The sequence below is a fragment of the Trypanosoma brucei genome, chromosome 7 (genome assembly GCF_000210295.1).
Source record: "Trypanosoma brucei gambiense DAL972 chromosome 7, complete sequence".
In the NCBI taxonomy this organism is placed as follows: domain Eukaryota; phylum Euglenozoa; class Kinetoplastea; order Trypanosomatida; family Trypanosomatidae; genus Trypanosoma; species Trypanosoma brucei.
The window spans coordinates 2022645-2037959 of record NC_026740.1 but is presented as its reverse complement, the minus strand read 5'-3'; the positions used below and the strand labels follow the sequence as shown (position 1 = coordinate 2037959).

At 50.6% G+C, this 15315-nt stretch overlaps 7 protein-coding genes across 7 annotated transcripts; 6 read left to right on the top strand and 1 right to left on the bottom strand.

Moving 5' to 3' along the window:
- Window positions 1-166: 166 nt before the first annotated feature.
- TbgDal_VII8210 (hypothetical protein, conserved) lies at window positions 167-1069 on the top strand (the record flags this gene model as incomplete). Its single annotated transcript, XM_011776942.1, has 1 exon — window positions 167-1069. The coding sequence occupies one exon, from the start codon at window positions 167-169 to the stop codon at window positions 1067-1069; it is 903 nt and encodes a 300-aa protein (XP_011775244.1).
- Window positions 1070-2321: 1252 nt separating this feature from the next.
- TbgDal_VII8205 (hypothetical protein, unlikely) lies at window positions 2322-2630 on the top strand (the record flags this gene model as incomplete). The annotated part of the gene is made up of 1 exon (XM_011776941.1): window positions 2322-2630. The coding sequence occupies one exon, from the start codon at window positions 2322-2324 to the stop codon at window positions 2628-2630; it is 309 nt and encodes a 102-aa protein (XP_011775243.1).
- Window positions 2631-2881: 251 nt separating this feature from the next.
- Window positions 2882-8386, top strand: TbgDal_VII8200 (hypothetical protein, conserved; the record flags this gene model as incomplete). Its single annotated transcript, XM_011776940.1, has 1 exon — window positions 2882-8386. One exon carries the CDS (start codon window positions 2882-2884, stop codon window positions 8384-8386), a length of 5505 nt encoding a protein of 1834 aa, XP_011775242.1.
- A 1097-nt stretch (window positions 8387-9483) lies between these two features.
- TbgDal_VII8190 (paraflagellar rod protein, putative) lies at window positions 9484-11550 on the top strand (the record flags this gene model as incomplete). Its single annotated transcript, XM_011776939.1, has 1 exon — window positions 9484-11550. The coding sequence occupies one exon, from the start codon at window positions 9484-9486 to the stop codon at window positions 11548-11550; it is 2067 nt and encodes a 688-aa protein (XP_011775241.1).
- An 819-nt stretch (window positions 11551-12369) lies between these two features.
- TbgDal_VII8180 (hypothetical protein, unlikely) lies at window positions 12370-12807 on the bottom strand (the record flags this gene model as incomplete). The annotated part of the gene is made up of 1 exon (XM_011776938.1): window positions 12370-12807. The coding sequence occupies one exon, from the start codon at window positions 12805-12807 to the stop codon at window positions 12370-12372; it is 438 nt and encodes a 145-aa protein (XP_011775240.1).
- A 565-nt stretch (window positions 12808-13372) lies between these two features.
- On the top strand, window positions 13373-13741 carry TbgDal_VII8170 (hypothetical protein, unlikely; the record flags this gene model as incomplete). Its single annotated transcript, XM_011776937.1, has 1 exon — window positions 13373-13741. One exon carries the CDS (start codon window positions 13373-13375, stop codon window positions 13739-13741), a length of 369 nt encoding a protein of 122 aa, XP_011775239.1.
- Window positions 13742-14064: 323 nt separating this feature from the next.
- TbgDal_VII8160 (non-cannonical ubiquiting-conjugating enzyme 1,putative) lies at window positions 14065-15135 on the top strand (the record flags this gene model as incomplete). Its single annotated transcript, XM_011776936.1, has 1 exon — window positions 14065-15135. One exon carries the CDS (start codon window positions 14065-14067, stop codon window positions 15133-15135), a length of 1071 nt encoding a protein of 356 aa, XP_011775238.1.
- Between the last annotated feature and the right edge of the window lie 180 nt (window positions 15136-15315).

Below are 15315 nucleotides of genomic sequence, written 5' to 3'. Positions count from 1 at the left end.
GCATTTGCATTTTCCTAAACTTGCGCAGCGCCTATAGCACCCACATTATTATTACCACCATTAACTTTTCCTGCTCTTCCCGTCTCCTCTTACAAATGGAAGAAGTACCACGAGGTGCGAGCAATTAAAAGAGAAAGGGACGGGAAGAGAAATAGAGTGGGTTCGCATGTATCGATACGCGTCGAGTGCTGCAGCGGCAGGGTCGCACCGCTTGTTATTTCCGCGACATAGCGCCACGACTTTTATTCACATGTCAGCAACAAAAACAACAAACAGTAATGGTGGCATCAAATGTACAAGTAGTGAATGCAGGGAATGTCCCCGGTGTAATTCCATGAGAAGTTCAAGGGTGGCCACCATTGTGCCGTTGTTAAGTTGCGCCCCATCGATCCTTCGCCACAGTAACTGCTGCTACGGTAGTTTCTCTCATCACCATCATTACGGTATCATCGCCAATAAAAGCTGCGGTGACGTTATTTATGGGGGCAATGCCGTGGCCTTCCACATGCAGAGACGCGGCTTCCGTCGGGAGCTTTGCGAGGGTCCATTAGACCTCAAAGCTGGCGAACGCTCGGCTCGTAAAGGCCCTCCTGTAGCTCACAGTCTCCCTGTTTATAAAACCGCCCACAAATTAAATCACAGCGTGCGCTGGAAAAATGCAAATCTCATCACTAATGTGGCAGGTGGAAAAGACTACCGCCTTCGTGAGACGCAAGGGGAGGGCACTTTTGATGAGTCCGGCATGTACCGCGACTGGCTCTACGGTGACGAACGGCGCTATGCGAATTACATTGGTGTGGTGCTGGGTGTGTTGAGCATCTCACTGTTCCTGTACACAATGCGAGTGATGGGAGCCGAAACTTGGGATATTCCAACTCCTGTACTCGCCGCACAGCGTAAGAAGCGGGCAGCTGCATTGCCAGAGGGCGGTGAGGGAAAGGAAGAAAATTTGGGTGCTGGTGAAAACAACGCGAGCGGTACAGCTGAACTACAAATAGGAGAAGATGCTTTAGCCATGCTGAAGAAGCCGGCAGTGGTGTCGAAAGCGGCATTGGTAACAGCAAAGTAAAGTAAAGGATAAAGCAGAAGCGACATCAAAAGCAAAAAAAAAAATTGAATGAAATGGAGAAAAGTTGGTGCACACATAATCACAGCCGCGGTGGAAATATTGAGGTACGAGAAGATGTGGGGATAAAAAATGAAAGTTGGGACGCCGAAAGAAAGCGTCACCCCCAATAATACATATATGGATATGTAAATGTTTCTTCCCCGTGGCAATTCATTAGTTTTTAACGAACGTACGTGTTTGAACCCTCGTCTATTTGTCTTTTTATTATATTTTTTCCCCTCAACTATTTTCCGCGAAAAAAAAAAAACTCACTTTACATGACTTTACTGAAGCGGTCCGACAAGTGATTGAGAGCCGTTGGTACTGTCTGATTACCTCCAACTTAACCTCCTTCTTTTCGGGCACTCTATTTCAGTTTCTGCTTTTACAATCGCAGCGGTTGTAGTTTTTCTTATAATCTTCCCAAAAATTCTCCCCGTTCCCTCTCTCTTGTCTGTGCTAAACGGCACTACACATACACACACACACAAACTAAAGCATGCCACAGCGCCAGGCAATGTTAAAAGACATCGGCGCCACTTTGACAAGAAGGTAGTAAGAGACAATAAATTCGAATACTTAATTTAAAAAAGAATGAACAGATGGAAGAGGGAGGAAAGTGTCACACGCGGTACATGCGGGTGGACGCCGCATGACACAGCACCTTCAAACCTCCACACAAACGACGAAGCTTACCGCGTGGGGTTCATTAAACTAGTGAACAGCGCACGTAGAATAAATCGTCGGAGAAGGGAGAGAAATAAGCAGGAAGGAAGTAAAAGATGAAGGTGCGCAAAAATGGCAGTAATGCTAAAACGCGCTGTGTGTTTGCATGCACCCAACTTGCCCATACCAAACATATCCCCGTTATGACGCCCTTTCCGCGTGGAGGCTCGGAACGAGTGGCAGGAAAGGGGGGGAAATCCTCTTAACCTCCTTCGTCTATGAGACTTCACGCACAAAAGGCGTCAGAGATGCACTTCACCCCCTTCAACTCTCCCAAGCACCTTTCTTCTTTATCCGTATAACACATTTTGCTTAGCCTCCGAATGGGTACACCGTATAATATATACATATATATATATTTTTATATGAGCGTGAGCCCGAACGCGTAGGAATGGACGGATGAAAGGAGGGAGCGGAACCCTATGAATACAGAAGCTAAGATGGCCTAGCCCGTCTCTGCTTCATCGGTAGTGCTTATTACCGCTGAATGAAAACTTCTCTCCTCATTCAATTCAATGGTATCTCTTCTTTTCTTGTTGTTTTTTTTGTTTTTCCGCAACGTAACATGTGCTTTGTAACTAGAGCCCGCACGAAAAGAAGGGTAAAAAAGAAAAACATACGAGGAGGGGAAAGCGGGAGGCACACGCGAAGCAAGAGAGAGAGAGAGGGAAAAAGAGTCTCTTTTGTTTGGCGGACTGTGTGCATTCCCCCGCTCACGCTGCAAAAGACTGTAAAACACAAACCGAAAGGGGACACGCACGAGGGTGGTTTGTATTACCATAACGTGTTCCGCTGACTTTGTAGGAGCGCAGTTTGAAGGGAGGAAGGCGGCATATATTTGCACACGGAGGATCCAAAGGCAATAAACCGCCGGCTGCGTAAAGGAAGCGCGAAGTCGGATAAGGCACATACGTGTGTTTTTGTTTGAGTGTTTGGATCAGTTGATCCGAAGGCGCTCTACGGGATTTTGGTGTGCAGGTAAAATAAATACCTCTCTAGAGGATCCGGCGGCAAGAGGTAGAGGGAATTAAGACTGAAGTTATTGCAATGGCTGCACGACCTGCAGGCAGTGCGGCCATGGGCTCGGGTTCACGTCAGGCCAGCACAAATATGAACCTTATATACCATCAAACCATTATACCCACGCAGAAAATCACACACTGTGTAGTTGGGACCTTCACGCTTCCCGGAGCTAGTGATTTTGTGGTAGTGCGTCATGATACCCTTGAGTTGTGGACCCTGCATGTAAACCAGAACACCGCTGAGTGTGTTCACAGCACGCGGCTCTTCACCAACATTAATCAAGTTGCCACCGTACCGACAGTTTCCGAGGCAGTGGGGCAATCCTCAGCGAACCGTGGTGGCGGCATCCTTGACTCCCATCCCAGTTCCCGTCGAGATCAGGGCAGCGGTGGAAGCTCGGCTCTACAGCGGTTGGCCATCACCTCAGAGACGGGAACAATGGTTTTGTTGCGTTATGATTTGGACGAATTACCAATTCCAACTCGTCTAATGCATGACCCGACGGATAGTAGTAAGAATAACATTCCAGGCACTGCATCCACCGAGCACAGCCAGGTGACCTCTCTACGGGGAAGGTTTGTTCGCGTGAGTGAAGTGGACCTCGGACGAAGTGGAGCCCGACTGACCGTGCCGGGCGCACGTCTAGCGGTGGATCCACTTGGTAGAGCCGTCTTTGTGGCGGCGCTGATGAGACAGAAGATTGTGGTGCCGCTGCGTAAGCATGAGGAATACTACACGGAACGCATCAACAACCGTATGATGGGTGGTGGGTTGCTTAACGATGAGGGCGATCCCAACGTGTTGCTCATGGGGGATGTTACTGCTGTTGGAAACATTGGTGCGAATGATGAAAACACTGTGGACAATAGTGCTGGTGAGCTGTCGCAACGGAAGAAAGCGACGGTAAGAGACATCATTTCATTTGGATCTCCGGTGGAAGCCCACCGGCAAACAATGATTTACTCCATTTGCGCTCTGGATGGCGCCACAGAAAACGCTACGTTCGCTGCCTTGGAGCAAGAGCTGCCGGAGGTGAACGCTGGTGGGGGGACAGGAGCTGCAGCATCACCCCCGCCTGTGGTTGGTGGTGTTGCAGGGCAGGCGTATTTGCGTGTCAACCGTTCCGCCTTGCAGGGCGGTGGTGCAAACAGCAGCGCTAAAGTGAAACAGCTTGTCGTGTATGCTTTTGCCTCTGGGCTGCAGCAGGTGCAACGAACACATCTCGTGCCTGTGCCAGCAACTGCTCATCGGTTAGTGGCCGTACCGGCAACCCCTTTCGGCCCTGGGGGTGTTCTAGTGTGCACCGACGCGGAAATCATTTGGTATGACGTTCTTCCTCAGGTGCACGGTAGTGGATTGCGCGACGGGAAAGGCGGTGATTTGACGTCGAGCTCTAGTGCACAACAACACGGCGGACTGGGACCGTTGGCCCTGTTCAAAACCGCCGCCCCATTCCCACGGCGGGCCGACTTTCGGGAGCAGCTGTACGACCCGATGATTGTTTCTCACGCCAGCACATGCGTGCGTAACGATTTCTTTATGCTGTTACAGGACGACCAGGGTGATATGTTTCGCGTGAGCCTAACGTTGTTGGATGTTCAGCGTTCCTATGACGCCCTTCGCGCAGCGCAACAGAAGCAGCAACAGCTGCGACGCAATCGAGGGGTGTTGGATGCGGCTGAGGCGGCAGTGCCCGCCATTACCGTGCCATCACCGCTTGTTGTGACATACTTTGACACGATACCTCCTACGACCGCTATGGCGCTGTTCCGTCGTGGTTTTGTGTTTGCCGGAAGTGAATCGGCTCCAACACATGGTCTGTATAAAATTATTAAAGATGGGTATGGGTCCGACGCCGAGTATATCTTGTCCAGAATGCGAATGGTGGAACAATCTCGTGTCGACGAAACACGACAAAAGGATAAGCCTTTAGAAGATGCGAAGGAGGGAAACGGTGATACTGGCGGCAATAACAATGGCGGTGACCCGAGCGGTGAAACTGCAAACGGCGATGGCTCAACCAACGGTGCGGACAACTCAAACACGGGAGATCGCACTGCTTCTGACTCAAGTGTCGTAAACGGTGGCATGGGCCGCCGTAACGATGCAACGGGTGCCATGCCACCCCCGGCGCTTCCTGCGAAAGGCCTTGCCGTCCCACCAGCACCATCAGTGCTTCTACGGAAACAACAGCCAAACAGTCGGGTGGTGCCGCTCTTTCACCCCCATCAAACCCTGCGGCATATGGTGCTGCTGAAGAGCTACCCCAACACACCTCCGGTCGCTTCCCTTATCGTAGGCATTCCACAAGGGCAGCAAAAGCAACCGCAGGTGCAGATCGACGCTGTTGTAGGCAGGGGATCAGATAGCGTTCTTTTCCATGCGCGATACGGATACGCAGCGCGTTTGGAGAGTTCATTCACCCTACAAGCGGTTTTCACGCACTTGATGCCCCTGGCCTCGGCTACCGGGATGCAGGCACAGTGGCTCGAACTGCAACACGAAACCGCGAGGTCGGCCGCGTTTTTGGGTGTTGACAACAGTAGCGCCAGCGGTAAGCGGCATTCCTCGAAGAAGCGAACTTATCATTCCACCCACGCTTCCGTCTGTGATGACAAGCTGCTACTTTCCACTCGACAGGGCACCACCGTGCTCTCACTTGGCCTCGGCAAGCAGGTGGAGCCGGACACTCTTTCGGGCTTTATAACATCCGAGCACACCATAGCTGCAGGTACTTTACGTTATGGAGTTGGCTATGTGCAAATAACTCCGACCTGTATCCTTGTGCTCCCACACCACGGTGACAGCGTTGGGTCGCACTACCAGCAGCCGGCAATGGCAACACCGATGGCTGAGGGGGTCACATGGATGCACCCGCACGGGAAACGAATTCTTGCGGCAGACATCTCTGGAAACACGATGGTGGTCTCCTTCACGCAAGCTGGTGGAATCGCCAGTTTTGATATGGGAATAAGTGGATCACGGTTGCAGCAGCTAGAGATGCTGCCTACATTCCCGCACGCACCGGCAGTATCACTCCTACGTGATCCCGATGGTGAGGCAAATATGTTTAGTGCACGGACCCTAACTTCACTGTCCCAACCTTTAACGTTAGCAGCCATCGCGACAGTAAGCCAAGAAGTGTATATTGTCAACCCCAAAAAACTGCGGGAGCCTCTTGAGACCATCCGCTGCACCTCTGTGGATGACAGGGATAATTGTGGAACCGGTGCAACTGCCGGCGATGCAGCTCCGGCTATTACCTCTGTGCTGCTTACATACCTCGGTCGAAAAGGTGGAGCGCGCCGCCTCTTTTGCTTTATTGGTCACATTGATGGCACGGTGACACGTTGCGAGCTTGACCACATCACCTACAAGGTAATCAACCGCGCCGTGCTGACGTGCGGCACTGCACCGTGCCAGATGATCGCAGGTGATGGTGAGCGGGTGTGCTACATTCTATGCGGGGAATTTAACTGGCGCTGTGACGTACGAGACGGAATGCCAAAAACCGTCCCATGGCGCTTCCCTACGCCGCAGGCAATGTATGCTGCCTTTCGCCGCCCTGCACCACCGGTTGCAACGGGCGGTTCAGGATCCGGATCAAACATAGAGTTGGGAGTAGTAACGGCGGTACGTGAGGAACTGGTGCTTGGGGTTGCAGGAAATACACTCTCCCTCTTCGCTGCTGGTGTAGCCTCTACAGCTGCAGAGACGGGTTTGGAGTACAGTTTTAGTTATACGTCCCTTCCAGTGGCCGGGCGCCGCTTGCTGCAGCACCCGACGAGACCGGAATGTTTATTGGTGATCGGGACAGAACATCGCGGCTATGGCGTAGCCGCCCTCCGCCGTGCTGCGTCAGCTGCGCGGTACAAGGATGGCAGTAGCAGTGGGAGTGGTGCCGCGGCTGATGGCCGTCCCGAATTGTCAGCGGGCGCAGGCGGCATCCCACTGGACAAACCACAGCGCTCCTTGAATCACCCGAACTACTATGTGAGTACTCTACAGTTATACAATCGACGTACCGATAGGTTGGACCCACCCATTTATTTCCAGGAAGGTGAGGCGGTTCTTTCCGCGGCCGTAGGAAGTTTCGTAAAGGACTTTGGTCGCGAGCCGGTGGTGGTGTTAGGGTGCGCTGAACATTTCACACACGGCAGTGGACTTGGTGTTGGGGCGTCGTGGACCCAAGGCCGACTCCGTGCCTTTCGATTTGTGGTAAGTAGTGCCTCAGGACCCAGTGGCAGCAGTGGACCTTCCTTACGACTGGAGCAGCTACACGACACCCCCATCGCTGTCATTGCGGCATCCTCCACAGGATTCGAACAGGATGGAAACGATGACAACACGGCCACTCAATATGGAGATCAGCCCACAGCTCCTCAATCCAAAGGGGTGGGCGGCGCCATCACGGACTATCCCTCAGCTCTACACATATGTGCGGACGTGGGCCTTCTATTTGTAGGCATGGGTGCAGCGAGTGGGTTACACGTGTATGCATGGGGCCAACGCCGATTCCTACGAAAGCGACGGCTGCCAAACGTGCCGAGTCGTATAACCTCCATTGAGACGGTTTTCGCCACACCACCTAATGTTGTATCATCTTCGTCTGGGACGACAGCAGCGACGACACCGGGGTCGACAACGTACGCTGCCGATCTCTACCGCTGTGGACCGAACAGCACCAACATCGTTAGGGAGCGGCGCCTTCTCATTGTGTGTGGTACGGTAGACCAGTCTGTGTTTATCGCAACAGTTCAGCCTGGAACTTCGAGTGGTTCAGTGGGGTCCATGTCATTCCTCATGCTAATTGCACGTGACGCCGTGCCGCGAAGCATCACCTGCGTCGCGTGCCTGGATGAACGAACAATCGCTGCAGGAGATCGCTTTGGAAATGTTGTCTTCCTTCGACTCCCACAGGATGCCCGACTTGGGTTTGCCGAACCGGTCCAAAATATGACGGACATCGAGCTCGTGGAAGCTGAACGGTACGCTGCAAGTGAGCAACTGCTGGAAGAAATCGCCTTCCATCGTACAGGGCAGTTGGTTACATCACTGCGCGTACACGACTATGACCCAAGTGACGGTACAGATCCAACGCTGGCGCTACGTATTCTCTTTTACGCAACCACACTTGGTGCAGTTGGTGCTTATACGCCTTTTGTGCGTGAGGAGGACGCCGCGCTGGCCGCCCATCTTCAACCACTCATCGCTAGTCATGTGCGTTGCCCATTGCAGGGTGGCAGCGGTCAGCCAGTCTATAATGCAGCGGCTCGTCTCTCCACTTCTCCGGCTGCTTTCACATCTGTTGTGCACCATGTGATTGAAGGAGATTATGCGCAACTTCTTCTTCATTCCTCCACATCACTCTTCTCCACGGAAGCACGAAGCGAGATGGAGGCGGCGCTTGCACAAAAGGAGCGAGCGGAAGCGGCTCAGAGGAATGTCTTGTCGCTACCCAAGCGAGTGTGGCCCACGTTGGGGGAACTCGTGGCGAAACAACGGGCGTTGGTGGCACTACCACCCTAAAGGTGTAAAAAATGGGTGAGTGGAGCAATGCAGGGAAAGTAGTGAAATAAATAATATGGATACCTTCTGTGTCTTCTTGGTTATTGTTCTCTTGTGTTGGTTAGCCTCGTTTATTCGGCGTCTGCTTTGGTTTCGATAGGCCTCCTTTTTGCTTTGCTCTCTTCTGGCATTCCAATCGCGTACGCAACGTTTGACTCTTTGTGTGTGTGAGGGGATGAAGGGTGGCGGTGAGGGAAGAGGCACAGCTTCTTGTGAAGATTCAGAAAATTATATGTTTGTTAAGGGATTAATGAAGAATAATGAGGGGGGAAATAAGTAGAGGAAAGAACTTTTTGTTATTGTGCGGGGAAGTGGTGTTGAATAACTCGTTTACTTGTCATGCATAATGTTAACTTTTGGAGCAAGTGTCACTTAAGACTGTGCCCCGCACAAACACTGTTACCGCGAACAGATACGTTTCCTCCCGCTTTTTTGTACTTTTGCATCCGTTACGTCGTTAGTTCGTACTGGCGTTGTTGCAGGTTGTACTGTTCAGCCCGCAGTTGAATCATTACCCTTTGTTTTCCCCTCTTTATCTCACAATATATTAAATCCGCTTCACTGTCCCCTTCCTCATGTGCTTTATTCTCTCATCCAAGCGGCCCCAGTTGAGCACGACACTGACCAAGGCACAACTTACGCACGGACCTGTGCACATTCACCGCTAAAAGAAAAGGTAAAGGCAAAAGCAAAGGTAGCAAGGTAGAAGAAAAGAAAACATACATCGATAAAACAAAGGGGCGAAACAAGTGTTAAGAGGAAGACGAGGGAGCGTCGCGAAAAAGAAAACTGAGTGAGTCCTCGTGCTAACATATAGACGCGTATATACAAGCAGATATATATATATATATATATACCTGTAGTGTTGCTGGTCTCCTGTTATTTAGTCACGGCAACTGGAGAGGCGTATTCTTAGGGAAAAGTTCGTTATTCCTTGTGTGCGTGTGTGCGCGTGTGTGTGAGGTGTCCTCCTCCGAGGAGTTTTGTGTGCTTCCTATCGACGAACAGTACACCCGGTATCACCTTACGCGGGTCAGCATTTCATTTAGCACTACACAATGACCAAAAAGAGTGGTCATGAGGGTGGTACCTCCCTTAATGGTAACGGCAGCTCCTCCACAACTCCTTCAAACACCGTCCCCACATCTTTGACCTTCGCTGGGAGTGTCGCTGCGACGCGGAAAACATTTCTGCAACGGGAAGCCGTATTGGATGCCTGTGCTGTCACCACGAACAATGTTGCCCTGGCGCAAGCGCGTCGCACAGCACTGCGTGATAGCGGCGCACGCATTGTGAAATTATTTGAGGAATTGGCTCAAACGTATGCGGCCAACATGAAAACTGCCACAGCATCACAGGAGGGCAGCGGCACAGGAACGCCGAGTGCGAAGGACGGGCCCATCACGGTGGAGCAACTCAACATGATTAACTGCATGGCCGAGGCATACGCAGAGTCGTTTCGTAAGGAATGTGGTCTAGAGCTAGCATTAGGGGATATGGTCATGTCGGACGCCCCCGCAAACACTTCCAAAAAGGAAAATGACAACAGCGGCAGCAGAAACCATAACTCGGCTTCGAAAGGTGGCGATAGCACCGGTGGGGAGGCTGGCGGAACCGCTGCCGGACCGGCGCAGGAGGCCATACGGAGACGGATTGCTCCACTACAACGGGCGCTAGCTAGTGCGAAGGAGTTGCGCAACATACCGACCTACAACAAGATTCTCTCCGTTGCTCAGAGGGGGAACGTGGGGGCAAATAGCCTAACAACGCTGGTAAAGAATCTGACTGAAACACTGGAGGAGTCACTTCAGGAATTAGAAGGGGGATATGGGTCCTGCTCGAATTCCGCCAATGATGTTGCAGAGTGGGCCTGTTGGGTTCAGCCGCTCGTGCGACTGACCAACGAGTGCCTTCAAACAAAGCCACTAGAAAAAATAATGGAAGGGCCACGTGAGCGCCTGCGTCGTGTGGCCTTTGATGTGGAGGAGAAGCAGCGTGAACAGGAGGACGCGGTGACAGATGGTGATATGGTACGCTCTGAACAACTATACTTTGAGAAGACTGCCCTGCTGGAGAGCATGCGGCCCATATATGATGAGTTGGAGGCAGCAATAGAGGAAAGCAAGCGGGCTTCTGTGGACGAGCCATCGAAGGAGCTGCGGTCACTTGTAAAGGAGCTGAGCACAAAACAGGCACCAAAAGTGTTGGATCGGGAGAAGCAGGTACGAAGGAGGGGGAAAACGGACTTGGAGCGGCTCCTCGCACGTCGTGAGGAGATTATGGCTGCGCGAACAAAGCAGACTTCCACCTTCAAAGTGTACCTTGCTGAATGGGATAAGATGTTCCGTCACAACGAACAGCAGCAGGAAAACTGCCTGCGGGCTATTGAGGAATTGGAGCAGCGACTCAAATATCTCTCGGAAGAGAGAGCCATACTGGTGGAAGACCGGCTGGAGGTGGCTGCCCAGGAGCAACAACGCTCGGAGGACGCAGCGAGTTTCATGTTGTTTGCGGCTCAGCATGAGCAGAAGCTCCGCAAAACTATTGAAAACCTCGATCAAAGCCTTTCATGTGGCGAGAGGGTGCTTGAGGTGGTGCGTTCATCGTACCAACATCTTGGCAAGTATCTCCAGGATATGGTGCAGCGTGAGGCTGATGAGCAACTGCTTGAAGTGCGCAAGGAGCGCCTGTCACACTTTCGTGGGCTCTACCTCACGCTTGGCGAACTTAAATACAAAAAAGAACGGCACTTGGAGGAGTTGGACAAACGCATTGAGTACTATCACGTGCAGCAGGAACTTGCCATGGACACCTTCAACCCTAAAGCGAAGGAGTTCAGTAAGGCCAAGAAAGACCTTCTTGAGGTGAAGGAAACTATGCAGCAACAAATTGACCTTATTGGGCAGAAGGCTGTGAAGCAGTTGGAAGACTTCAAGCCCACAGAACAACTGTTGCTGGCGTCCGGTGTGAAATTTGTCCACCCGGTGAAGGAGCTGGAAGAAATGAACCAGCGACGGACGCAGAAGTTGCTCGAGTACCACAACCTCATGTCTACCATTGGAGATGGTCGATCCCGCGAAGAAGCGGAGGCTAATGGAAAGGTGGCGCCTAAAACGTCTTCATAGCAAGTAGTAACTAGCCCGCCTTATATAACTTGCGGGGGGTTGTTGTTGTTTCATTTTGTTGTTTTGTTTTTTTCTTTTTGAAGAAGTTTTTTTTCTTTTGTTCTTTCTTGCGTTAGATCGACAGAGGAGTCACCAGCGACGAGTAGAGAGTAGGAGAGATGGGTGGAAAGGGTAGGAATGAATGAGTGGCATGGGTCAGATGAGAGATAATTTTCTGAGCTCTCTAGAGACGCACGCTTCCCACCTTTCATCAATATATCTTTTTCGTTTGTTTGTTTGTTTGTTTTCTGTCTTCCCATCCTCATTGTCAGATATTGTTGGCGTGACGGGGAGGGAAAGGTACCTGCAGAGGGAAAATATAAGGAGGAGAACTGAGAAGGGCATTTTGGTGCGGAACGAATGAACGATTAAGTGAAGGGAAGGGAAGGGAAAGGAAAGGAAGAAAAGGGAACGCTAAAACACCGAATGTAGATAAGAGGAAGGCTGCGTGTCACATATACCTGCTGCCATCGTCGCTTCAGGTAGTTGTGCTTAGTAATGATGGGTAGTGCTAGTGCATTATTAGTTATCTCCCTTTCCCCTCACATGCGCACATGCTTTTTTTTTCCTCTTCCGATTCGTAGCTTGCCGTTGTGGCGCCGAATTTCGCCTTCAGTTGTATTCCTTTTTTACCGTTGCTATTTTTACTGGGACGGTGACGGGGTTAGGGCAAGCGTGAGAAGTGAATATTGCAATGCAGCCAAGGATGCAGGAAGAATGGAAGTGATGATGTGTTGTACTCGAGTGAATATGCCGAGAAGCTGATGAAATGGACACCGTTTAATGCTTTCGGCTCCTCGATACCATAGTTTCCCTCCTCATGTTCACTCGTCGCTTACCTGAACACCCTGTCATTACACGGTGGTGAATGCGACTTGTGTCCACCGTAAGGGCGAAAGGAGCATAATGAGCTAAGAGGGGAGAAAAATGTTGCCATGCCGAATTCGAAACTGCTTGCTGCTTTACATCTTTCTTATGTGTTTCATCAGTAATGACAAATATTTCGGGGCTAACTGTCGTGTGATGGAAATAGCGTACCGACATGCGTGTTCTTGCAGTAGCTTCACTCCATTTTCTCATCTGTCCTCTTAGAGATTGGCTGGTGCAACGAAGAAAAATGTCGTACCGAGCGGGGGAGATTTGTTGAAGCCACTGAGTTTTGTCTCGGGGAAGGGGTAAATAGAGTAAAGGGGAAAAAGAAAGAAGAAGAGGTATCATTTTAACTTCAACAAGCGCCAGGCAGGTCCATTCAAAAGTGTGAGACGGCAGAGGGAATGGCTCCGATCGGCTGAGCAGCAAATACTCCCATTTATAAATACACAAATGTACATAAACACCAGATGTGCTCGTGCAGAAAGAAGATGAGCATTTACTGGTTTAATTAAAGATGGGGAATTGTGTGAAGTGTCAGTTAAAGGAGAGGTGAAGGTGAAGGTGAAGTCACCCCTAAACCGCGCAAGTAAGCTGAGGTTTTATGGGCGTGCTAAAAGGATCTGAACAGGAAGTAGAAGAGAGGAACAAAAGCTGCGGTGCTGGTTTATGTTCATGTAAGGTTAGTGTGTCTCATGGGTGGTACGTTTAGATAAGCAAGGAGGGATTGTGAATATTTCAGGAGTGAAAAAATGAGAGCTCACGGCGCTTCGATTTGTTTATTGGACGCCGCTGTTGGAGGTATTTACCTCCAGCTGTCAAGGGTTTTGTTTTGTGTGTATTGCGCTGCGTGGGAATACACCTTGCATGCAACGTGTACCTTCACGCAGGTTGTGTTTTGCCTTCGAATATTATGATTTCCTTCACTTCTAATTGTTATTACTATTATTACTTTGCACCGACTGCAATGAGTGTCATTTGCCCTTCTCTGGTATCATTTCGGTTTCCTTTGTTGTTGTTGTTGTCTATCCACACACACACACACATGCATACATTTATTCTATTTAACCCAAAAGTGTCATTCAAAGTGAGTCGGGTTGGGATGTGGTCTACGTGGATGACGCTACTTTCCCTTTCCACGCATTTTGTCCATTCATTCATCCCGATGTCTTTTTTTTATCTTTTTTTTTGGTTAATTCCCTCGCTCCGCATGTGTGCTACATGCACCTGTAGCCGTTACGCGGGGTGGTGCTCATTTATCGACACCGTGAAATGCTACTAAAGGGAAGCGGGAAAGAAAGGGGCGGAGAGACTTGAAAGATGTGGGTGACATACGCTGGTGAATAGAGAAAAGATCATGTCCATCACGCAACGCGTACATGTATATATATATATATATATATATACGTCCACACACCTCTTCAAGGATATCAGCAGAGGGGAAAAGGAAAGATGAAAGGATGGCCATCCGCCCTTAATCCCATTCATTATATCACCATTTTTTTTTTCTGATTGATTCGCCTCTGGGTCACACTTTTCTTCGCTCCCAACTCTTTCCTTTGTTTGTTGTTGTTGCCTGTTTTTGCTGCACTTCAATATACGTTCATGGTTGCGTCATTTCTCTTCTTTTTCCAAAAGAGTGTGGGGGCAGGTTCACGCAACCGTACTAAAGTAAGTACCGACGTCGCACGCCCTACATCAGCCTCTGCATCAACTGCAGCGAAGAAAAACGAAAGGGAAAATATGAACGTACAGAAGGCCATTCAGCGGTTAGGAAGGGAAAAGGAGCAACTTGACAAATCCCGTGTGCGCGAGTTCTATGCAGCTCCTCTCGAAGACAACATATTTGAGTGGCACTTTACTCTTCTAGGTCCGGCAGACTCGCCATACGCTGAAGGGCTTTACCACGGCGTCCTCCGTTTCTCCAACGACTATCCCTTCAGTCCACCGGATATCACCTTCCTCACCACCAGTGGGCGCTTTGAGGTGGGAAAAAGTATATGCAGCAGCGTTAGTAGTTACCATCCGGAGCTGTGGCAGCCACGTTATGACATTGCCCTCGTTCTCGTAGCATTGCGAGCTTTTATGGCACAGGATGATGAGGAGGGTATCGGCGCTCTTGCACGCCAGTACGTGAGTGCAGATGAGAAGCGGCGGCTCGCGCGTGAGGCGCGGAAGTTTAGTTGCGCGGTTTGTGGCATGAAATCGGCCGAGTCCCTCTGGCACGAAGAAATGGAGGGCCACCCTCCCGTCGGGGCTGAAGTCGAGGCGAGTGTTCCACAATTGCCGAAGCGCAAAAAACCGGAAGCAAATGAAAGAGGTGACAATGATAAAAAAGCGAAAGCATGTGCCGACGCCGGTAACAACAACAGCACCAGCACCAGTGACAATTGTAACAATGCCACCACTGGGAGCAGTGGTGGCGGAGAGGAAGAAGCGGCGGCAACTCCCGAAACTACTGAGGACACCGCGGAAAAGGCCGAGGAGAAGTTATTAGATATCGCAGAGAGGTCTGTTCAAACAGAAGAAAGATCAGAACCCGTCGCGCCAGGCGTTCGTCTGCGTCTCGGTCAGCGCTTACTGATAAATCTCTCGTACTCCATGCTTGACAACGTGATTTGGGTGTGCTCAGCCATTTGCTTCGCAATCCTCGTGAAGAAAGCACTTTGGGGATAAGAAAGGAGAAAGGGTTTTGCAATAGCTCCCATAGTCACCTCCATTCGTGTCGGACCTGTGCAGCGTCGCTAACACATTAATGGATCTACTCTTATCTGTCGAAGCCACTAATTCCAATTAGTATCAGCAGGAGAGTAAGCAAAATGAAGAGAGTTTATATCTGTGTTGCTTTGCTTTTTT